A 25,338-nucleotide genomic window follows, 5' to 3' on the forward strand; every position below is an offset into this window, starting at 1 on the left:
GTAGAGGGGGCTTCAGTATAGGTAGCAGGGTATAGGGGCCTTCAGTATAGGTAGCAGGGTATGGGGGGCTTCAGTATAGGTAGCAGGGTATGGGGGGCATCCGTATAGGCAGCAGGGTATAGGGGCCTTCAGTCTAGGTAGCAGGGTATAGGGGGCTTCAGTATAAGTAGCAGGCTATGAAGGTGCTTAAGTATAGTTAGCAGGCTATGAGGGGCTGCAGCATAGGTAGCTAGGTAAGGGGGCTTCAGTATAGGCAGCAGGGTATAGGGGGCTTCAGTATAGGTAGCAGGGTGTAGGAGGCTTCAGTATAGGTAGCTGGCTATGGGGGGGGGGAGGGGTTCAGTATAGGTAGCAGGCTATGAGGGGCTTCAGTATAGGTAGCAGGCTATGGGGGTGCTTCAGTATAGGTAGCAGGCTATGGGGGTGCTTCAGTATAGGTAACCGGCTCTGGGGGGCTTCAGTATAGGTAGCAGGCTATGGGGGGGCTTCAGTATAGGTAGCAGGCTATGGGGGGCTTCAGCATAGGTAGCAGGCTATGGGGGGCTTCAGTATAGGTAGCAGGCTATGGGGGGCTTAAGTATGGGGGGCTTCAGTATATTTAGCAGGCTATGGGGGCTTCAGTATAGGTAGCAGGCTATGGGTGGCCTCAGTATGGGGGGCTTCAGTATAGTTAGCAGGCTATTGGGGGGCTTCAGTATAGGTAGCAGGCTATGGGGGAGCTTCAGTATGGGGGGCTTCAGTATAGGTAGCAAGCTATGGGGGGCTTCAGTATAGTTAGCAGGCTATGGGGGTGCTTCAGTATAGTTAGCAGGCTATGGGGGGCTTCAGTATAGGTAGCAGGCTATGGGGGGATCAGTATAGGTAGCAGGCTATGGGGGGCTTCGGTATAGGTAGCAGGCTATGAGGGGCTACCTTACCTACACTGCAGTGTAGCTGGGTAATATCCTCCTCCCTCCCCCCGCAGCCTCCTCCGCTCGGGCACTGCATAAATAAGCAGAAGCAGCCTCTCACCTCCAGCGTGGAGTGCAGTACGGCAGACTTCACTTCCTAGTTCCCCCTAGTGGCCGCCGGACCGGCTCTTACTGATGACACGTAGTAAGAGCCGGTCATTAGGGGGAATAAGGAAGTCTGCAGGAGGTCTGCCGCTTCGGGCTCCACGCTGGAGGTGAGAGGCTGCATCTTCTTATTTATGCAGGGGGCAAGCGAAGGAGGCTGCGGGGAGCGGGAGGAGGACACTTGTGAGCGGGTGAAGCGGTGGATGCGCGCCGATGCAGCGTCGGGATTCGGTGGATTCGGCGAGCGGAAAATGGCGGCGGGATTCGATTCCACGAATCTCGAATATTTCCTAATATTCGAGGGATTCGTGGATTCTCCGGATTCGCCGTCCCATCCCTAATACAAATCTTCTTTATGTTAAAGCTCTTTCTACTTTATAGAACTCATGACTATATCATGATAGACCTGAATTTCAAATCCACTGATTTGCATTATCTTCAAGGACAAGCAAGATCTTTTGCTCGTGTCAGCCAGTGTTGCTTTCGCAAAAGTCATCTTTGCATTACAGAAAATTTTCGCAAAAAAGTGCTTGTTTGTTTGTTTGGAGTTTTTACGAAAATTGCAGAAACTTCACAAAATTCCCAGTATTTTTACAGTGGAAATGCAGAAAAATCAATATTTCTACTGCAAAAACACATGATACCGCAAAAATTATATTTTACTGTGAAAATTAACGGAAAACACACAAAAAAAACCAAAACTCATTTTCGATGGAATCTTCGCTCAAAAATCGAATTTTACATTAAAGTTCGTGTTTAACACAGATACTTTACAAATTTTCATTTGCCTGTTCTTGCTCCTGAAAATTTGCATTTGCGTTTAACATTGAAGTCAATAGCGGCCGACTTTAGCGGTTAAAGAGAACCAGAGACGAAACACCCTCATGTATTTTACTACATTTATCAGTGGGAACATGACAGTAAACACCCACCCTGCTCTCGGTTTCATTCTTCTCTGCTCAATTTGCCTGTTACCAGCTCTGATAAGAATCCCTAACTGAGCATTCAGTCTAGGTTTGATCTGGAATCATTATAGCCTAGTCAGTCTTCTGTGAAGTCTTTTCAAGCCCAAGCCCGCCCCCTCCTGGCTCAGCTTTCCTGCTTTGCATACTCAGAGCTCTAATGATGTCCAAAAAGTAGGCAGACTGGCACTAGATACCGGCTAAAGCCATTACTGGGTCACCGGATTAAGTATGACAAGCCTGATTGTGCACTCAGAGGCAATGAAGTATGAACTTGAAAAAAACAGATGAGGCACTAGTCACTGCAAAAAAAGTATATGTAATAGATAGCTGTTCATCTTACTGGCCTTTGAGGAAGCTTTTATATAAAGCGAAACAGCTGTCAGGCCTCCCTCACCCCCACTGTGTACCCTGCTGTGACTCTACACCGTGGATTAAAGGTATACTTTTTTGCAGTGACTAGTGCCTCATCTGTCTTTTTCAAGTTCAGAGCTCTAATGACATGGGAAGGGCTGCTGCTGGTGAGAAAGAAGCTCTGAAACAACAGACAAGTGTGTCTGCTGTAGTATTTCATCTGTGATCTGTGTGCACTGCGCAGTCATCATTATTATCTGTGCAGTTTCATTCCTATGAGAGACACGTCCTACAGGCAGCTGCACAGCATACCAGAATAATGAAAGCACACAGATGAAAGGATGCAGCAGCAGCAGCCCTGCTTGTCTATAGTTTCATAGTGTCTAGACACAGCACATCCAGAACAACTCATAACCTGGAAACAGAAGGGATACGAGACGGCGGCCATATTGGATATTTCCTGGCGCAATAGTGGATAAAAAACACTGAAAAAGGCACACCAGAGCGGCAACATTAACAGGTAGAGCATTTATTCTTTACAAGCCAACGACTGATATGTTTATTTTGTGTGAAACGTTCATCACTGGTTCCCTTTAAAGAAACTCTGAAGTCTCTTTTTTTTCTTGTTTTTGTCATAAAATCTTCTTAAGCATGAATGCCCCAGTTAAATCGCTGCACCCCAGCTGGATTACAGAGTAATTGACCTGCAAAGTTCTACGACTTTGCAGGTCGTAGATTATGCTGCTCTAGAGAAGCAGAGTTTTAGGCTGTAGCTCTGCCTCTCTGCAATCAATCTCGGCGGATCTCCATCTCCTCTCCGCCCCTCTCAGGGAAAGAAGACCGAGAGGGGCGGGGAGAGGTGGCGATCCTCAGAGATTGACTGCAGAGGAGGCAGAGCTACAGCCTAAAGCTCAGCCTCTTTAAGGAAGTGAAGCCCTGCGCGCCTTGGAGCTTTGCAGGGCTATTTCAGTGTAATAAATCACCCAGCTGCCGCAGGGATGAGGCGATTTAACTAGGGCATTCAAAAAAAGAGACTTTAGAGTCTCTTTAAAAGCAAAGCCCCTATACATGCTAGAATCACCAAACTTAATATCAAGTTGCTGTTGGTACTTTAAGTGCTGGCATGGATGGGTGCGAAACGTGTGGGCAAGTGGAGAGGACAGCAGGAGCCGGCAGTAGTGTTGGCGATTGGGCTAGCTCTACTAAGCATAGCTGAAACTGAAAGCATCTTTGAAATTCCCTCCAGTGCTCCCCATTGGTCCATTAACAAACCAATGGGAACCCTACAGATTCCCATTTTTCCTGTTTATGTCCCAGTGGGAAGCCCTGGAGGGATTTCATATTCATATCCTCACAAGTCTGCCTCAGGCAGCAAAAAGTCTAGAACCGTCCCTGGTTATTGTTATGGGAAGGTAAGTATTTGGTTAATTAAGAATATTAAAGGGGAACTTCAGCAATAAGCAAACATACTGTCATTAAGTTACATTAGTTATGTTAATTAAAATAGATAGGTAATATAATCTCTTACTCACCCTGTTTTAAAAGAAAAGGCAAATGGTTGTGATTTCATGGGGGCAGCCATCTTTTTGGTTGAAAGGAGGCGACAGGGAGCATGAGACACAGTTCTAACTGTCCTGTGTCCTGATCACCCCTCCCAGCTGTGCATGCCAGGCTTCAAATCTCAAATTCAAATTTTTTTTTTTTTTTTAAAGAAAATTTGCGCCAAAACAACAGAACGAGAACAACAGCATCAGAAATCCCATCATACTTTGCACAGCATCAGGGGAAAAATGCCTGGGCAGTTTTCTTATGTGTTTTTCTTACTGAAGCCTCATTTTTAGCTGCAAAGTTCTGATGCTGTGAAACTGTTAAAGAAACACCAAGCCTTTTCAGTGCTGCTGAGTAGATTTTTAGTCTGGAGGTTCACTTTAAAAGGAATTTTCTCATGTTTGTTTTTATTTTTTCTTAGTGGAAATAGGGGGGAGGGGGGATATTGTCACAGGGCACCCTAGTGGCCGGACCGCACAATGCCTTCCAATCGGTTTCAGCACACAGACCATACAATCTGTGGTTGCAATCGGTGCGCAGAAACCACGGGAATTTTAGCAGCAGACCAACTAGAAGGGAGCCTGTGAGTTAAGGTAATACAAATTATACACAATTTCAGGGTATAACTGCCACCACCTCTGTTACCATGGGACAGAGGAGCCCACTGACCGACTGACTCTAGACCTGCAAATAAAACGGTTAAACACACGTTATTTTATCTAGCTATCAACAATAGTAGCGACTCTTCAGAAACCGGGGTTCAGTTTGTGCGGCTGAATAATAGGGTAGCTGGACAAACAAAGGACGTTAGCGTTGTTTATTAAATATGCGATATGAATAATTAATATGTACAGAAAATTGTTAAAATCAACAATTATAGAGACAAATAATAGCACAGTATGAAATAAAAATGGAATAAAATACTTAGGTTCGTGGAAATATGTCCTTTCTGGGAAAAGTCGTAAAGTTCCTTTGTTTCAGTTCAGGAGCAAAGTTCAGACAAGATGGCCGCTAACCACATGGTCCTCTGGCTAGCAGCAGACAGGCTCTCGTGAAGATGGGATTTGGAGGACTGAGGGAGAAGTCCCTGGCAAACACTTTTGACTGATCCCCATCTTTGGGTGCGGTTAATCCCCTGGGTGGATTCCTTGTACCCACCAAATATGACATTTTTCATATCTCGTCTTACGCTTTCCGCACACACTTAACGGCCACAGATTCATGTTCCTCAGAATATGGCAATTCATACGACATCAAACCCGGGTGCTTTCGCATGCCCGGTTACGAAATAGCGGAATACCTCTGGTTCTGGGTATGTCAGTGGCCTCAATTTAATATAAAAATATTCACCAGACCTGGACCAGCAGAATGAGATAACTTCCATACCTCTCATATGAACAGTATTCCTTAAACAGGCAACAAATAATAAACTCCATGTATTTCTAAGCTGTCTCTACATGGCTCCGGAAAGTCTGTGGGACTGCAGTTTTTTAATAGGCCTCCTGCTGTGGGTTTCCTGACTATCCATGTGTATGCTGTCGTTCACAGGTAACTGAGATGAGGTTTAATTACCTGGTCAGAGATGTGACGGGTACGTGTGAACTGTCTTCTTTTGGTCCAGTTAACTAAAACCAACATGCCTTCCCTGCTCAGCAAACATACTTCATGAAAGGAAAAAATTGTCATTCTGATCACTGCAATGACTGCGCACATCTAACCGGGAGAAAATAGAAAATCGACTGCGTGAATCTTCCCGATTCGCCTGCGTTTCTCACGGATGTTCCGTGACAGATATCTCGGGGGAGGGAGGGGTGTGGATATCTGGGGGGTTCCGTTTTAAAGTGGACTCCCAGATGCTACCATGAACCCCCATCTCAGTGTGTGGATGCCCCCACCTCCTCCTGGGCACTGGAGGTGGGGAACAGCTCCTTGTCCATGGATTGGAGTAAGGCTTTGAGGGAGATGGGGAGGCTTGCCCCACTCCTCTCTTCCAGAGCCCCCCATACCATGGACCATTTGGTGCTAGTATAGCTCAGGCGGCAGAGCCCCAACATGGTCTGGGCTCTATAATCTGGCTATCCCAGTCTGCATGGTTGACAAAGGGTCAGAGAGGCTTGGGAAGAGGGACCCCCCCCCCCCCCCACAACATTTTTTTTTCTTTAAATTTAGGTTGTTTAATGGCCAAATCATAGGAAAAATTGCCAGGGATCCTTATATAGCAGGGGTCCTCAAACGTTTTGGGTCGAGGGCCGGGGTCAACATATTTCAGACTCCTGAGGGGCTGGAGTATACATAAAATGATGTAGAAGTCTTTGCGGGCCAGACAGTGAAGCATTCCCAGGTGACAACCTGCAGTCCAATTGGACAACAGTGTCACCTGATGTGGAATTGGATTGGAAACCAGCAAATTACTGCTTTCTGGCTTCATTCTATATGCAGACGGCCAATATTTAAAGATGTAGCTGACCGCATCTATAATACATTTTGTGTGTGTGGGGCCGGTAAAAAAGCCTCGGGGGGCCACATTTGACCCGTGGGCCTTAGTTTGAGAACCACTGTTATATAGCAATATTGCCACAGTACACTACACTGTACTGCGATCCCTGGCCAAAGCTACTAATTTTGTTAGGCTGTTTTTCTATCTTGCCACAATACAAATTTTTTAAAAACAAACCGTTAAAAGATCATATCTTTACAATTACAGCCACCTTTTTTTTTAATAAAAATTGTATAGCACTCAATCAGTCTACACATCAGTCCTTTTCAACTGCTACTACTTTTGATATACCGTATTTTTCGGACTATAAGACGCACTTTTTCTCCCCCAAAAGTGGGGAGAAAAAGTAACTGCGTCTCATAGTCCAAATGTAACAATATACCTGTCCGGGCGGGCACTGTGTCAGCAGCAGCAGTTATCTGGCGCCAGCGGTGTTCCGTGGCAGCGGAGCAGCAGCAGCTGCAATGATCTTTATGCCGGTGTCCATTGTCCTGCTTGTCCCTCCGAGCGGCCGTAGTGCGATCAGCTGTACAACTCCCTGGGTGGCATAGCAGCAGCCGCTGCAATCATCTGCAATGTCTGTGTGTGTCTGCCGGCTTGTCCCCCGAGCGGCTCCAGCAGCAGCGTGATCCGTGATAAGTCCCCCGGGAGGCATGGCAGTAGGTGCTAATAAGATCGTTTATGTATTCCCCTCTTCTGCCCCGCATCAGCCACGCGTCATTGTAATGCAGGCACAGCGGGACATCTTCAGCCACGTTACTTACTATCAGCGTCTGGCAGAGACCTCTGAACTGCTTCCTTATTGGCTCGCCACATGACCCCGGCGCACGTGCGACGCAGGTCATCAGAGGGCACCAATAAGGAAGCAGTTCAGAGGTCTCTGCCAGACGCTGATAGTAACGTGGCTGAAGATGTCCCGCTGTGCCTGCATTACAATGACGCGTGGCTGATGCGGGGCAGAAGAGGGGAATACATAAACGATCTTATTAGCACCTACTGCCATGCCTCCCGGGGGACTTATCACGGATCACGCTGCTGCTGGAGCCACTCGGGGGACAAGCCGGCAGACACACATAGACATTGCAGATGATTGCAGCGGCTGCTGCTATGCCACCCAGGGAGTTGTACAGCTGATCGCACTGCCGCCACTCGGAGGGACAAGCAGGACAATGGACACCAGCATAACGATCATTGCAGCTGCTGCTGCTCCGCTGCCACGGAACACCGTCGGCGCCAGATAACTGCTGCTGCAGCCTCACCTCACCAGGAACCTCATTATGATGGGTGAGCTTTCTTAATTGTAATGCTTAGTGTTGCTATTAGTGTAGTTAGGTTGGAGGTGGGGGGAGGTGACAGGGGTTTGTGTAGTGTAGTGAAGTGTAGAGTAGTGTAGCTGGGTGGGGGGTACATCAGGGGTTAGTGAAGTGTAGTGTAGCTGGGGGTGAGGCATCAGTTGTTAGTGTAATTGGGGAAGAAGTGGTTAGTGTAGCTGACCAGTATAACTTAGATAGAAACATCTTAGGGGGAGATTAAAGGTCTATAGGACACTCCTGGACCATGGATGCACCTAGATTTAGTTTTTTTTTTTTTTTTTTCCTGGTTTTTGCCCTCTAAACCTAGGTGCGTCTTATAGTCCGGAGCGTCTTATAGTCCGAAAAATACGGTATTTAAATTTACACTATCAATTGAGAGATACTTTATCTGTCATGTAACTGCATTTTTTTGTTTTCCTATCGGAACTTAAAGATTGATTTTCTCAAAAACTACAAGATCTTTTTGAAAATAAATTATCCTTGTTTCCACTGTCGTCCTTGCTACAGTTGTCCTTTACACAAAGACTTTTTAAATAATTTTTTTTTCTTTAAAATACATAATATTTGGTGACTATGTTGCAGCCATAATTTTGTTATTAAGGTGTACAGAGATGCCCTGAAGGTTTTAGAAGTTCGCCTGCCATTAAAGGGACCCTGAGCAGAGGCATAAAATTAAAATCTGGACTTACCTGGGGCTTTCTCCAGCCCCCCATAGGGAAGGTCTCCTGGCATCCTCTGGGTGTCATCGGCGGTCCCGCTGGTGGCTCTGTTACTCCAGCAACTTCAGCTGTTAGCGTCCTTCACATGCGTGGTTTAGTCTTTAGAAAACCATGCATGCACAGGATACTTACGGTGACTGTTGTGATAAAGCGCCAGGTGTGGGCATGGGCCACTCGTGCAGGACTTCAGCTGAAGTCACCAGCTTAACCGAGCCACCAGTGAGACCACAGAAGGGACCCAGAGAATGCTGGGAGACCTCGCGGGATACAGGGCCTGGAGGAGGCCCCAGGTAAGTCCAGATTTTAATTTTATGTCTCTGCTCAGAGTCCCTTTAAAGCGGTATAAAACTCTGACATAATATTCAATAAAAACTTGTTTTCCTACTTTTTATATCCTATACAGTTATCATATTTGCTTTTGTGCATAAGTATTGTTGTTCATTTAGAAATTACATGGTCTTACCAAGTATGGCAGCATCACCCAGAGAAGATCGGGGGACCTCGGAGGGGAAATACCTGGCGACGGCATGGCAGCTTATCCTTCGAGAGTCCCAACTCAGAAGTATTTTCCCTCCTTTATATAGACAGAATTCAATACCTGCGCAGGCATAGCGCGTGTTTTGTCAATGCGCTTGTGCAGATAAGGGTGCGTGATCACCATGTGCTTGTATCAGTGCGCCTGTGCAGACAAGGCACATGACTGCGTGGTCACAACATGCTTTAGAAGCGTCACAGAACACGTCTAAAATATGAGGTGTTGTGCGAAGTTCTCACATAAGCAACAATAGTCAAATAGTGTTGGAGATAGCAACATTCTCATGGTCAATCTTCCATGAGAATACAATGAGGGGTGGGTACAGACCACATGTGGCTTCGACCACGGCGGATATCTGTCCCCTTTCTTTTACCAAGGAGAGCGACCGCATCCAGGTCCCTAGGGACCACCCAGAGTGGAGTCGGGTTTGTTGTCTTCACCTGCTTCCTGTGGTCGGTTGTCCATCTGCAACCCACCTTTGTGAGTAGTGTCTTACTTTTATTACATTCCATTGTATTTGACATACTACACCATTGGGCTCCCACTTTTGTCTCCTGTATCTTTTTACTAGAGGGTGTTTTTGACACCCACATCCCACTACTTCCATGAAAATGTTATGGTTAGCAACATCTCATAGCCAGCTTTCCATGGGAATGAACAAATGTGGTATTTTGAATTATAACTGCCAGTGTTGTAATAGCTTCTTTCATAAGTGCTGGATGTGCTAACATACTGTATATATATATATATATATATATATATATTGTGGACACCAATCTTATCAATCAAGCAATCAGACATTCATGTCACTTTTGTATCTCACAATTCTAACTTATCCCCTTCTTTATAACTCACATTGTAAGCTGGAACTGACTATTGTCCTAGTTCAGAAGCATCAGATGGCTCAGAGGTATGAATGATCTACTAAATGTAAGGATGGACCGGAGTTCAAATCCTGCTGTGTCTGTGTTTAAACCACTTCCTCCAGTTGCAGGTTTCACAAGCACAACTTTAAAGTGAGTAAAGTTATGAGATTGGGCATAATGCCCTCAGTTCATGATTCTCTTAGGCCATGCTGCTTCCTCTGTTACATTTCTGTACCATTTATAAATGGTCATCTTTAGGGATCCAGTAGATGCAAATGACAGGATGCAGGACTATGGTTTTCAAGATGCCTAAACCTGCAGTCGAATTCAACTTTGCGATGGATGCAGCTTGAAAAGTATCCAATCAAATGCACCCAAAGTCCTGCATTAAATAGGAAATACTTGCATGTCATTGAGCATCCCTAGTCATCTTCTTTCGGATCTGAAATGGGTAAATGAGGCAGTTTATGTACACAAGCAGGAAGTGTCTCAGAGGTAATGGCCCAGACTGGTGTAGTGAAATGTGAATCCCTCTGGATAAAATGGCTTTTTTTCCCTTGAGTTTTCTGGATATGCTGTTAGCCATTAAGTGCCTGTAGATGTGAAGTATGATGGACGAAGAGAACTGTTTGTGAGCAGAGCTGATGGTTCATGTGGTTGGAGGTCTGACCTGCTGTGCTGGAGACCTGAGTTCAATCCCCTTGCTGGGCAAGTTTGCCTTGGAGGAAATAATGTATGTAGATACATTATTAGGTGGGCTTCCTACCTATGTGGTAGGAAGAAGAAGGGGGAAAAAAAAAAAAAAAGTTGGGGGAATTTATTTTACTAAGTATGAAAGTGGGCTGTCTTTAGTAAGACAGCCCACTCCAAATATTGTCAGATGGATAGACCACATAGACATGGGGTAAGGGGAAGAGGCCCCAAGCTATCTGGTGTCGTTGACGTAAGTTACAGGCACCCCTGTTGTACCTGGGACTCAGGAGCTGTGGTGGCTTGTCCATGGGCCACAAGGTCTTCACTCAGAGGGGTTGATCTCAGGCGTCTCAGCAGAGTTGTCAGAGTCCAGGATTGAACTCAGGTTTCTCAGCACTGCTGTCGGAGACCCTTACCTCTGAGCTATCTCCTTCTCCTGACGATATGTGCTCGTCCATCATATTTCACATGTCGATTAGCTTGACAGCTTAATAAAGAGACAAGATTAGAACCAGAATCCCCAGCAGTGTCCACCAGGATTGAACTCAGGTTTCTCAGCACTGCTGTCAGAGACCCATACAACTGAGCTATCTCCTTCTCCTGACCATATGTGCTCGTCCATCGTGTTTCACATGTTGATCAGCTTGACAGCTTAATAAAGAGAGAAGATTAGAACCAGAATCCCCAGCAGCGCCCACCAGGATTGAACTCAGGTTTCTCAGCACTGCTGTCAGAAACCCATACCACTGAGCTATCTCCTTCTCCAGACCATCTGTGCTCATCCATCGTATTTCACATGTCGATCAGCTTGACAGCTTAATAAAGAGAGAAGATTAGAACCAGAATCCCCAGCAGTGTCCACCAGGATTGAACTCTGGTTTCTCAGCACTGCTGACAGAAACCTATACCACTGAGCTATCTCCTTCTCCAGACCATATGTGCTCATCCATCGTATTTCACATGTCGATCAGCTTGACAGCTTAATAAAGAGAGAAGATTAGAACCAGAATCCCCAGCAGTGTCCACCAGGATTGAACTCTGGTTTCTCAGCACTGCTGACAGTACCACTGAGCTATCTCCTTCTCCAGACCATATGTGCTCATCCATCGTATTTCACATGTCGATCAGCTTGACAGCTTAATAAAGAGAGAAGATTAGAACCAGAATCCCCAGCAGTGTCCACCAGGATTGAACTCTGGTTTCTCAGCACTGCTGTCAGAAACCTATACCACTGAGCTATCTCCTTCTCCAGACCATATGTGCTCATCCATCGTATTTCACATGTCGATCAGCTTGACAGCTTAATAAAGAGAGAAGATTAGAACCAGAATCCACAGCAGTGTCCACCAGGATTGAACTCTGGTTTCTCAGCACTGCTGTCAGAAACCCATACAACTGAGCTATCTCCTTCTCCAGACCATATATGCTCGTCTATCGTATTTCACATGTCGATCAGCTTGACAGCTTAATAAAGAGACAAGATTAGAACCAGAATCCCCAGCAGTGTCCACCAGGATTTAACTCAGGTTTCTCAGTACTGCTGTCACAGATATATAACACTGAGCTATCTACTTCTCCTAACTTTAGGTGCTTGTCCATCATATTTCACATTTGACAGCTTATTAAAGAGACAACAAGAAGATTAGAAACAGAACCTCCAGCAGCATCCATCAGGATTGAACTCAAAGTTTCTGACTGCTGTGCTGAGAAGCCTACCTCCAAACTATCTCTTTCACACAAACACAAAAGTGCTTGTTCTATTATTTCACATTGACCAAGCAATCCCAATTAATCATAACTGGTAGTACTGGAGTTGTGAGTTCAAATCCCCCAGTTAGGCACCTAATGGTCTGAGTCACTGCTATCAGTCTATTCAATGGTCTGCTGGTCTGCTTGCTTGTCAAGCTGTTCAGCCTCCTGAACCATTCTGCTGCAATTACATGCTGTGAAATGGAAGAGTTTACTAACACGCAGTGTTACCAGGCATTGAAAAAAGTCATGTCTTAGCGCTGCACAGCCATTCCCAGGTGAAACTCCATGGGGGGTGAGCACCTGTCTTCCACCTGTGCCGAGTGCTGCTAGCAAGTGCCTAGCCGGTGAATGGGAGCAGTTGACAGGTGGTGAATTCACTGCCTTCACCTATGATTGATTTATGCAAGATATTTATTTAATAAGGACACATATGCTTCCTCTGAAAGAGGCAAATGACTATGGACCTGCTATAGAAGCAGTGATGTCTCTAACTGTAAAGGATGGAGGTTATAGACCTGGACTTGTAAGATCAAATCCCCCACACATGCCTGTTTTCATTTTGTGGAGGCCACCTGGCTGAACAGAAACGATCAATAGCATGCCATTGTTTCTGACCTGCATGCAAATTTTATGGAAATCACACGCAACTTGGATATATCAGGACTGGCTTCTCAGCAGAGCTGTCAGAGTCCTTGGCTCCGAGTTGTCACCTTCTCCCAAACACAGAGCTGCTTGTTCAATACCCTGATAAATGATTCATTTATAGAATTCTCAGTCCTAACCTTACAAGCCAGCATACCTAATGATCTGAACCACATCATCTCTTGAGGTCCACAGCAGCCCTGGACAGACATAACATAGGTGGAGCCTACTAAACTGAGTTAACATTGCAAAGATGATAGATGTGCAGTATATGAGGAAGATGGAGTTTGTTCTGCCAATAACTGTACTAGAAACTATTAGGAGTGGAAAAGTATAGAGTAAAGGCAAGCTGGTAGCAGTGACCTCTGCATCCCTGGTCCTATGTAATGGCCTTGATAAAGCAATGTCATTGGATCTGCTTGTTCTCTAATACCCTCAACATGCCCAATCAATCAGCTGCCAATTTCCGCCAATATAGATGGTAGGGATGAGTAGTTGCAGCCAAATACTGATTCAATTCTACTGAAAACCAATGAAAAATAAGTGAATAAAGCGGTAATCATTGCTATCAGACTGATTTTGCATGCTGGGTTGGGCCATTAACCATTTATGTATCCATTTCTATAACTGCGGTCGCCACATCGCAGGCCGAATGGAGACCTTCTCAATATTCTGCCAGCATGATTCTTGTGACAGGCGTGTGTGTGTGTGTAAAGGCTAGTACACACTAGCAATTTTGATTGGCCAATGATTAGTCAATTTTACCACCTCCATGTAGTATGAGGGCCAAACAGATTTTCAATTCTATGCAGATTATATAGGTGAATGGTCACACTACACGGAGGTGGTAAAATTGACCAATGATTGGCCTATCAAAATTGCTAGTGTGTACTAGGCTTAAGCCTTCTTCTCAATGGAGAAAGATGTTTTTTGTTCAATTTAACTTTCTATAAACAATAGAGAAAGGGCTGGTGTAAGGCACCTGGGGCCCTGGGGCAAAAGTAGCTTAGGCCCTGCTACGCAAAGAGCCCTGGGGCCCCTGTGCCTCTGGACCCCATATTATCTCCTGCTGACTTACTGCTCCCGTGATCTTCGGGCCGCACATTCTGCAGTTAAACCTCATAAAAACTCATTGGTCCTGGTTGCCTGCGTCTGTATGCCCGGCGCATGTTATATAAAACATGCGCGGGGCATACAGGAAACGCAGGGAGTGTGGCTGAGGAAGGCAGATGAAAATTGGAAAGGAGCAGCAGCCGCCGGGACCAATGAGTTGTTACGAAGTTCAGCTGCTGAACATGCAGGATGGGGGCTACAGGAGCAGTAAGGGCTGGTTCACACTATGAGCGTTTGTGTATTATTTATTTTTTTTAAGTGCTGGTGATTTTAGAAATCGCCCTAAAAGCTCTTGTGCAATGATTTCCTATAAGTGTTCACATATGAGCGGTTGAATTATGATCCGCTTTCAAAAGCGCTGCCTGTACCATTGTCTGAGCGCTTTGGCTCAATGGAAGGTATATATCGCTAAGCGCTTGAAAAAGAGCTTTGCATAGCGATTTCCCGAGCGCTTTTAAGAATAAATACATTGCATTTATTCTTTTCCAGGTCAAAGAGTTCACTTCCTGATTAGCGTCAGGAAGTGAAAATCTCACTCATCAAAAGCGCTTACACAAAATCGCCACAATGTTTAGAAAACGCCGGGAATCGCTAGAAAAAAATCGTGCACAAAAACGTTAGTGCTTAGACTATGTTCACATTATAAATGGCAAGCATGATCATGAATCAGCGGGAGATCACCTGGGAGGTCCAGAGGTGCGGGACCCTGGAGTACTCTGGGCCCTGGTTCAACTGCTTCCTTTGCCCTAATGGAAGCACCGACCCTGAATAGAGGTTCAGTTTCTCAAATTCTGCCAGATATGTTGAAAGGGTTGAAGGCGACATCATGCCAAGATCTAAAAGTTTACTCCACTCCAGTGTTTACTTCCTTGTTCTCATTGCTGACCACGCCCCTGTCCTGAGGAGCGCTGATAGGCTTTGGGAACCCATTCACCAATCACAGTGCCTGTAATGAATAGTCACTGACATCAGCAAGATGCCAGTGATCATACATTAAATGAAAGTAAAAATGCACACACACACACCTCCTGTGTACTATTCACATTACACAGGAAAGCGTGAGAACATCTAATGGACAAAAAGTAAAATTACACTAACTTATATTAAAAAAAAATTCCTATAGTTATTAACCCCTTCAACCACACTTTTCCCAGTTACCAAAATAAAAAACCCCGTAAGTAACGGTAACCATTTGCCTTTTTTAATGCTCTCACATTGTGTAAAAAAAAAAAAGCTATATGTATGTAATGAGAGTATATTATTTTTATTTTTGCAAATGAGAACTTGTGATTATTCATCACATATAAAGAAACCCAAAACTGAAAAAATACACCTTTATTTCCAAATAAAATGTTGATACCACACATTATACTAGGGTCATTTCATTTAAATAGTGAAATAACCAGGACAAATAAAATGTGAGTTTTACATATAGTGGCACTTTTTGTTTTCAAATAATTAAAATGGATAAAACCTTTATAGCCTTATTTCCTTCGTCTTGAAGAGGAACTGTAAGGAGAGGTGTTTTTTTTATATAAAACAAAAGGAAATGAGAGTGTGTTATGAGGAAATGAAGAAGGGATAAAGCAGCCATACACTGGTCGATTGCCACCAGATCGACCAACAGATAGGTCCCTGTCTGATCGAATCTGATTACAAAGGGATGCAATGGCTGGCTATTACTGCACAGATTTTGAATCGATTTCAGCTTGAAATCAATTCAAAACCCATGGAGCTGCAGCCTGCTCGCAGCAACACAATACCTGTCCACCGGCACCAGTCCCCGGTCCATGCTGGCACATTATCCGGCTGGCCTGTCTCCTCTTCCGTTCGTCACAGGATGGGACAGGAAGTGAAGTACAAACAGTAGAGGGCACACTACTGTTTTCACTTCCTGTCTCCTTCTGTGACAAGGCGAAGTTCAGAGGAGACAGGCCAGCCGGAGAAAGTGTCAGCACGGACCGGGGACTGGCGCCCGGTAGACAGGTGGCGTGTTGCTGGCTGCTGCTATGCTGCGTCATTGTGGCCAAACAGATCGCCGCTAACGACATTCTCCCAATCCGCCCGCGATCGAGCAAAATTTTCTGCCCGGGACAGATCGACTGAATCGATCGATTTCGGATGGAATTCGAACGGTCAACATTTGCCTTATCGATTTCACAGAAGATTTGATCACAGTGATCAAATCTGCTATATATCGACGAGAAAACGACGTAGTGTATGGGTAGCTATAGTTTAAGAGGTTTTTTTTCCCTCTAATTAGGATTTTAATTTAATTAGGCCTTCACTGTGGGTGGAGTTTCACCTTTTCAGCTGGATTTCCATTGGCTGCAGGACCTTTTCACCTCTAAGACCTGAGTTTTCCTTGAAAAATCTGCCATCAGCTGCACACTGGAGTTCATTTCCACCCTACAGGTCCTCTTTTTTTCCAGTCTGCATAGCAGAAGCTGCCACTACCTCCTTGTGGTAGCCTATAGCCTAAAGCAAAATGCAAAAAATTCATTTTCTAGTTCAGTTCATTACCCAGTTCACCACTAAGGGTTTTCACATTTCAGTGCTGCTTACATTCATTCAGCAATAACTTTATTACCACTTATCACACCAAAATGATCTACATCTTGTTTTTTTTTTCTCAGGAGGACAATGGTAATTTGACAAGAACGCCTTGTCCAGTATAACTTAAAGTGTACCAGGGACTAATGAATAGATTGAATCGATACTTACCCAGGGCTTCCTCCAGCCCCATGCCTTCCTTCCACAGTCTGCTGTTCAGCGGCAATCAGCCCCGGTAACAGACTCACTCGGGTCCAGTGTGGGTCTTCTGCACATGCGCGAACCTCCATCGCATACGCAGTAGACCTGGACTGACAATACTGAGATAGTTACCGGGGCTGATTGCAGCTGAAAGGCAGACCGCGGGAGGACGCATCCATGCTTATGGAGCTGCAGGAAGCCCTGGGTAAGTATCATTTCAATCTAATTAGTCTCTGGTTTACTTTAAAGGAGATGACTTGTATGGCTGTGCTGATAGCACTGCCCTGAAGTGATGCATTATGGGTATTGCTTTTTGCTCATGTGAAGGTGCTACTTGCAAGTTCCTTCTGTGTAAGAAAACAAGCAAGTTCGTTGCATTATTTTATAAGTGCAAATCTGGCACAAGATAAGTCTGAACAAAATAAACACGATTTCATGGGTGTGCAGTATTGAAGCTGTACCTTTATTATTATTTTGGATTTATATAGCGCCAGCAGCATCTTCCGTGACACTTTGTCTACACTGCATATTCTCTATTGCAGTTACAAGGCAATGGGGTTACAGATAAACAACAATTAGACGGGTCAGGGATGCATCATAGTGGCTGGATAGAGTACTGGTTAAGGGCACCGCTGTCGACATGGGAGACCAGGGTTCGAATCCTGGCTAGGTTAAGTACCTATTCAGTAAGGAGTTCAAGGCAAGACTCCCTAACACTGCAGGGTGGCCTCCTGAGCGCGTCCCAGTGGCTGCAGCTCTTGAGCGCTTTGAGTCGGACAGGAGAAAAGCGCTATACAAATGTTCGGATTATTATTATCATCATACGTGAAGGTGGAAATATGTCACCGGTAACACAGCATGAATACACAAAAGTACCCTGCCCAAGTGGGCATATAATCTAAGGGGTAAAAGACAGGTAGGGGGAGCTGTATACAAGGTGGTGGTTGGTGGATAGGTAAGGTTATATACTTGCCTGAATAGGTGAGTTTTCAGGTTCCATCTAAAGATAGTATGGGTGAGTGGCGAACACATTGCAGAAGGGAGTTCCAGAGAAGTGGGGTGATATGAGAGAAATCTTATGCAAGAATGAGAACAGGTGACTAAAAAGATGAGGAGAGGAGAATGTTATTTAGTAGAGCTGAGATTTTGTGGGCGGAGTCTCAATGTAGGGATTGGTTCCCTAGCTAGGGATGTCTTGTTACAGTCTGCCTGAAGATGTTTTCTTCTGATGTCCTCTCGTCACTGGATCCCTTTATTTCCTACTAGTGACCTTAGCCCGTTCAAAAACGGGCTCTAGGTCTGTCACCATTGCATGCGCTCACCGCGCGCACGCCCCTCCTAGCCCCGTCTGCGCGTCATTCCCCCAGCTAAGTGTCTCTGTGTCCCTTCCTGCACATGCGCACAACAACAAAAAACTGAAGCAGGAAATTTGGGCGCATGAGGCAGGTGGACAAAAAGGGGCGCCGCCATTCACTCCCATAATAAATATCGTTTAATGGGCGCCCAACAGGAAAAAAGGGTGCCGGAGAAAAATAACGTTTTAAAAGCGGCGCCCGGAGACTTTTAATGTTTTATAACTGCTTCTCTTGATTACCCATTATTTAATGATTTATAATTTTTAAACATTATTTTTAAACGAAAAACAGTACAATATTTTTTTAAAACATTACTTTTAAACGAAAAACCGTAAAAATTTTTTTTTAAAAAAAAACATTTTTAAAAGAAAAACCACACCATATTTTTTTTTAAACGTTATTAATGCTTATCACAGGGGGGTCTTAGGTTTAGGCATCACAAGGAGGGTCTTAGGTTTAGGCACCACCAGGGGGGTCTTAGGTTTAGGCACCAACAGGGGGGTCTTAGGTTTAGGCACCACCAGGGGGGTCTAGGGGTTAGGGGTAGGTACAGGGAGGGTTCTGTGTGAGAGTAGGGTTAGGTATAGCTTTAGTAAAATTCTTATTAATGTTTTATAAAACGTTATTATAAATTTCACTTTTTAAACAGGGAAGATTAACGTTTTTAAAATTGCCGATTTCATACACATTATTTAATGATTTATAACTTTATAAAACATTATTTTTAAACGAAATATAGCACAATTTTTTTAAACGTTATTCATGATTATCGTTTAAAACCCTGCGCCCTTTTTTAACGTACGCCAAAAAACACTCACACAGGGACATAGGACGCAGAGAGACAAGCCTATTATCAGGTAGGATACATGTGTATAATGTGTGCATCAAAGTTTCCATGTCCTCTATACAGATTCTATAATTTTACATCACCCATAACAGGATGTCTTCTTTGTCTCTCCTGCTGCAGCTGATTCTGGCATTCGGGAATTACATGAACAGCAGTAAGAGAGGGGCAGCCTATGGATTCCGCCTTCAGTCGCTGGATGTGGTGAGTGTCTCTGTAGCCAATCATATCCTTGCAAGGTAACGCTAAAAAAAAATGCTGGCAAACACAACCAATGCATTCTGACTGAGCTAATCAGCTACTGGGTGCAGCACTGTTCATATGAAAGAGAGGAAATGAATGTTTGTCAAATAAAGAAAATAATTCTGCACCAGACATGACCGCGCAGGAACAAGAAGGCAGGATTTAGGTACACACAAGATTTTCCTTGCCAAAAACAAGCATTCATGATCATCTCAGGTGAAAATCTAGCAGGAGTGCAGATACCCCATGATGTCATTGGCATCCAGTGCATCGATATCAGATGAACAACGCCCAACTGCTAGAATTGTGGAATTTTTGTCACTGTGGTGGAAGTGTCTCTTGCTTATCCTCTCCCTTCCTCGCTGAACAAAACAGAATAAATTGTTCAGTAGAGAGCAGATTATTGTGTCTGTACAGTGTTCACACCTAAACTATCAGCTGAACTGATCAATTCTGATCATTTCAGGCGACAGTAATTCAAAGTGTGTACATGGCTTCAAGCAATTCAAGTGTGCTTTAAAGGACAACTGTAGTGAGAGGTATATGGAGGCTGTCATATTTATTTCATTTTAAGCAATACCAGTTGCCTGGCAGCCGTGCTGATCATCTACTTCTGATACTTTTAGCCATAGACCCTGAACAAGCATGCAGCAGATCAGGTGTTTCTGACATTATTGTCAGATCTGGCTAGACTAGCTGCATGCTTACTGCAGCCAAATAGACCAGCAGGGCTGCCAAACAACTGGTATTGTTTAAAAGGAAATAAATATGGCAGCCTCCATATCCCTCTTCCTACAGTTGTCCTTTAAGGGGGAAGGGGAAGTGCCTGTGATAACAGCATATTTATAGAGAACCTTCTGTCACTTGGACATTTTTATATAAAATTCCACTTCAGTCCCTTCAGTGTATGGATTAAGGGCAAACATGATTTGAGTCCACTTTCCTTTAACCTCTTCACCCCAAAGGCGTTTTTCCCTAACAGACAAGAGCGATTTTACCTTTTCAGTGCTCATCCCTTTCATTTGTCAATAGCTTAATCACTATGAAATTATCTAGATCTTGTTTTTTCACCACCAATTGGGCTTTTTGGGGTTGATATTTGTTTTCAGTAATTACTTTATTTTCTATGCATTTTAAAGAGACTCTGTAACATCAAAAAGATCCCCTGGGGGGTACTCACATCGGGTGGGGGAAGCCTCTGGATCCTAATGAGGCCTCCCACGCCGTCCTCTGTCCCACGGGGGTCTTGCTGCAGCCCTCCGAACAGCCGGCGACAGACCCGACTGTCAGTTCAATATTTACCTTTGCAGGCTCCAGCGGGGGCGCTGTGGCTGCTCTCGGCTCCGAACTACACGGAAATACCCGATCTCAGTCGGGTCCGCTCTACTGCGCAGGCGCCGGAAACTTGCGCCTGCGCAGTAGATCAGACCCGACGGCGATCGGGTATTTTCGCCTACTTCGGAGCCGACAGCCGTCAGAGCGCCTGCGCAGGAGCCAGGAAGGTAAATATTGACGTCATCTTTCTCGGAGGGCTGCAGCGAGACCCCTGAGGGACGGAGGACGGCGTGGGAAGCCTCATTAGGATCCGGAGGCTTCCCCCACCCGAGGTGTGTACCCCCCAGGGGATCTTTTGACGTTACAGATCCTCTTTAAGAGGAAAAACAAGGAAAAAATGAAAACATACACTATTTCTCCAATTTCATCCCCTATAGTTTTAATATTAACACTGATATTGTGCATAAAACTCACACATTTTATCTGCCTGTTTGTTCTGGTTATCACAAGATTTAAATTATGTTCCTAGTACAAAGTATGGTGACAATATAGTATTTGGAAATAAAGGTGTCCTTTTTTTGGTGGGTTTTTCCCAGTATTTTCACATGCACAGGGATGCACGCGCGCAGCAGCAGCAACACTGTCTGACTTAAAAAAACATCCTGCTAGAGCCTCTTAAAGAGAATCTGTACTCTAAAATTCTTACAATAAAAAGCATACCATTCTATTCCTTATGTTCTCCTGGGCCCCTCTTCGCTGTTTCTGCCAATCCCTGCTGCAATCCTGGTTTGTAATTGCCAGTTTTAGGCAGTGTTTACAAAAGACTTGGCTTCTAACCAGAGTATCATAGGCTGAGAACTAGCTTACTGTGTGACTCATGCAGAGCTTGGAGGGGGTGTGTAAAGCTTCTGCCAATGACAAGCAGTGCTGCACATTCCACACATTCTAGCCTCAGCCAGACAGACACGACAGAGGAAAGGAGATAAGATTTATTACAGAGACAGTGCAAGTAGGAAAGGCTGCAGTAAGACAGAGCACATTTGAACAGTAATAGGAACTTATAGGACAGAAGAAATGAGGCTCAAAATTTTGTTACAGAGTCTCTTTAATGGCTCCAGGATGTTTTTATAAGTCAGGTTGTCATAAAGTGGTTAATTTTGCACAGCAGATATGGCCATTCTACAGCATTCCTAACCAGAACTGTACTCAGGAGGGGGAAGGCCTTTGATTATCACTGAATTACTCCAAATGTTAAAAATGAGTGACAAGGGCTCTTGCTATTTGTAGCAGGAAGTACGAAGGAAAGTTCTTGGAATATCACTAACTGGAGGTGGAATATCGGTTGCTGTAATTCCAGCTTCTCCCCCCTCCACCTGCACATTGCACAACAGAGCTGGCCTGTTCAGACTCAGCAGTGTGTGGCAGAAATATGGAGTTGCAACTCATTGACCATCACTGATGATACATATGTGCTGGAGAGGAGGAGCAAGGAATTCAGAATTGATGCAGGATTACAGAACTTTGCAGGTTAAAGCAGCTTGAAATTGGACCAATCAAACAGGGAGACCAGAAGGAAGGCTCTATCGGCGTCCAGGTGGGTGGAGGCCTCATTTCCATAGACGGTAATGGGATCCCTTAGTTTAATCTCAGTTTACAGTCGAGTTTTAGAAATTCTCAGCTGGATGTGATCTGAAATGAAAAGAGAATTTTAATAACATTACAAAAAGATGTGTGTAGTACTTTATGTTTATAGCAGTTTTGTTTTGTTTTTTTAAACATAAAGTAGAATTTCACCACTTATCTCAGATAGCTAGAATAACTTCACAGCGGAGAGTAAAGCCTGGTACACACTATCACTTATGACTGGCCAATCACTGACCAATATTACCACTTCCATACAGGGCCGGCCCTAGACTTTTTGCCGCCTGAGTCAAATTTTGAAAAAATTATTGCTGCCGCCCCCCCCCCCCCCTTTTCCTCGATCCAGCGTGCGCTCCACTGACGTCACTTCCTGCAACGCCGTCCACTTACAATACAGTGGGCGGCGTTGCAGGAAGTAACGTCAGTGGAGCGCACGCTGGATCGTGGAAGAGGTGAGTCCTCCCCGCCCGTGCCTCTTACGAGTAGCGGCTGCTTCTGATCTATTTAAGGCTGGAGGGGAGCGCAGATCGGGGGACCCAGGCGAGGGAGGGGGGGGGGCCGACCCCCCTCCCCGCCGCTAGGCCCAATACCCCCGTCCTGCCTGCTACCCCTCCAGCTCAGCAGCTGGCTCCCCGCACCCACCGACGGGCGGGTGCCGCCTCTAGAAATGTGCCGCCTGAGGCACAAGTTTCACCCCGCCTCATGAGCGGGCCGGCCCTGCTTCCATATAGTAGGAGGGTCAACAGATAAATAATACTATGAGCAGAGTGTGTAGGTAAACCCTCATACACCATGGAGGTGCTAAAATTGGTCATTGGCCAATCAAAATTGAAGGTGTGTACCAGGTTTAAGGGTGCATACACACTTCCATGTAGTAGGAGAGTATAATCTATTGGCACGTATTACTACTTACAAGTGGTAAAATTGGCCAGTGTTCTCCCCAGAATTATCTTCCAGCCGGGTGGCCTGAAAAAGTAGCCTTGTGGGGTGAGATGAGAGAATGCAGGGCTGGCGCTTCTCTGTACAACTCTGCTTACAGCATAGGAGGAGGTGAGCCGATGACAGCCGGGTGCTCACCAAAACTAGCCGGGTGGAGCACCCGGCTAAAAGAGCCTCGGGAGAACACTGTTGGCCCATCACCGACAAATCAAAATTAGATGTGTATATGCACCCTAAAGCTTAGTACACACATCCAATTGTGCTTGGCCAATTTTACCAACTCCATGTATTTAAGAAGGGACAGCTGGGACAGCCAGCACACTTGCGGTGCGGTTTGGTGAGGGTTTGTAAGTTCATGGAGGGCGGAGTTTAAAGTGCCAGGATTTCTGTGCCTATAGGTTCCTGTAAGGTAAATTCGAGCCTGATAACAATACTCCACATAAAAAATTGGACAGTGTTGTAGAATGTTCAATATTGTATACAATGTAAGTAGAGAGCTATAGACGAGAATGAGTACCGGATACTTTACCTACTCTAGGATTGGCAGTTATGTATGTAAAGTTTAGTAATCATTTGTGTACAGTGGGGTAATGTTTTGTGTCTTTGTGTAGCTCCTGGAGACCAAGTCCACAGACAGGAAACAGACCTTATTGCATTACCTGGTGCGAGTGATTAATGAGAAGTACCCAGACCTGGCAGGATTCCATTCGGAGCTGCACTTCCTGGAAAAAGCTTCCACAGGTACCTGAATAATACTATAAGTACTGAATGCTTCCTGACACAACCAGTTTTGTAGGAGCCTCCTGAAGCTGAATATAGATGTTCATTTTCTAATACAGTGGTCCCCAACCTTTTCCGACCCGGGGACACCTTTCTGACCAAATTTTTCTCCAGGGAACGGCGGGGGGGGGGGGGTGTTACTGCGGGTGTTTGCGTGACCTAGTGGACAGTGTTGTGCGCAGCGGGTTATGGGGGGGAGGGGGGCTGGGGTGCGGCTGCATAGCTAGCATAGTTGCCCCAGCATAGGGAGTTTAGTTGCCCCAGTATGGCTAGTATAGTTACCCCAGTATAGCTAGTATAGTGCCCCAGTATAGCTAGTATAGTGCCCCAGTATAGCTAGTATAGTCCCAGTATGGATAGGTAGTGCCCCAGTATAGTGCCCAGTAGGGGTAGGTAGTGCCCCAGTATAGCCAGTAAAGTGCCCAGTATAGCTAGTATAGTGCCCAGTATAGCTAGTATAGTGCCCAGTATAGCTAGCATAGTGCCCCGTATGGTGCCCAGTATAGCTAGTATAGTGCCCAGTATAGCTAGCATAGTGCCCAGTATAGGTAGGTAGCGCCCAGTATAGGTAGGTAGTGCCCCAGTATAGCTTCCTAGTATGGGTAGGTAGTGCCCCTCCCCCCTCCGCTGCTGTTACCTTATCATGAGCGGGCGGCCTGCTTGTCCGATTAGATTCCCCCGTAGCCGCTCTCCTCCTGTAGCGGCGATATGCATCGCCGTTACCATGGAAACCACTGTACTGCTTCCTGCTCATCACAGCAGCCGCCGAGCACGCTGCTGTAATAGGAGATGCCACTGAGGAGAGCGGCTACGGGGGAATCTAATCGGACAAGCGGCCGCCCGCTCATGATAAGGTAACAGGAGCGGCGGCCGCGGGGAGGAGCGAGAGGCCAGACCTGCCGCGGCCCGGTGGTTGGGGACCCCTGCCGTACGGCACACCAGGCAACAGCTCTAATAAACCATACCAGCTGCCTGACTTCTGCCCTCAAGTCACTGGCCCAGAATGAGGATGCAAATCAGATGCTGTGGCTCTGGTCTGACTTCACTGGCTACATGCTTGTTGCAGGTGTGCGACTCAGACACGACTAAAGGAAAATGCTCGGCATGACAGCCAGGCAACATGCATGGTTTATAACGGTATGAAGATTGCCACCTCTGTATTCCTCTCACTTTTTTGTTTGTTTTTGGTGAACAAACTTTCCCCCCCCCCCCTTCTCCTCTTGTTCAGTCTCTCTAGATGCTGTGTTGTCTGACGTCCGCTCCCTGCAGACAGGAATGGAGCAAGCCCAGAAGGAATTTACAAAACAGGACGACAGCCTCACTCTGAAGGAGTTCCTGAAATCCAACATGGATACCATGTCAAAGCTTGTCACTGATGCCAAGACTGCCCAGGTGATACATTAACAAACCATGCACCAACCTACTCTGTCAGGCTTGTCTGGTCACCTGCTGTGAGTC

The 25,338-nt window shown here is 45.5% G+C and overlaps 1 protein-coding gene and 1 long non-coding RNA gene across 3 annotated transcripts in view; one reads left to right on the plus strand and one right to left on the minus strand.

Annotated features, from left to right (window-relative positions):
- FMNL1 (formin like 1) overlaps positions 1-25,338 on the plus strand; it is a 153,526-nt gene that overhangs the window by 115,114 nt on the left and 13,074 nt on the right. For both annotated transcript variants that reach the window (XM_068261861.1, XM_068261862.1), the window contains 3 exons: positions 19,126-19,206; positions 23,712-23,841; positions 25,109-25,272. In XM_068261861.1, the coding sequence (XP_068117962.1) occupies positions 19,126-19,206; positions 23,712-23,841; positions 25,109-25,272 (375 nt within the window). The remainder of the gene's footprint in view (positions 1-19,125; positions 19,207-23,711; positions 23,842-25,108; positions 25,273-25,338) is intronic.
- The window catches only part of LOC137540729 (uncharacterized), a 136,839-nt gene continuing 132,454 nt past the window's right edge, over positions 20,954-25,338 (minus strand). The window contains exon 6 of the long non-coding RNA XR_011025038.1: positions 20,954-22,209. This is a non-coding gene — a long non-coding RNA (uncharacterized lncRNA). The remainder of the gene's footprint in view (positions 22,210-25,338) is intronic.

Source organism: Hyperolius riggenbachi, chromosome 12 (genome assembly GCF_040937935.1).
Source record: "Hyperolius riggenbachi isolate aHypRig1 chromosome 12, aHypRig1.pri, whole genome shotgun sequence".
NCBI lineage: Eukaryota > Metazoa > Chordata > Amphibia > Anura > Hyperoliidae > Hyperolius > Hyperolius riggenbachi.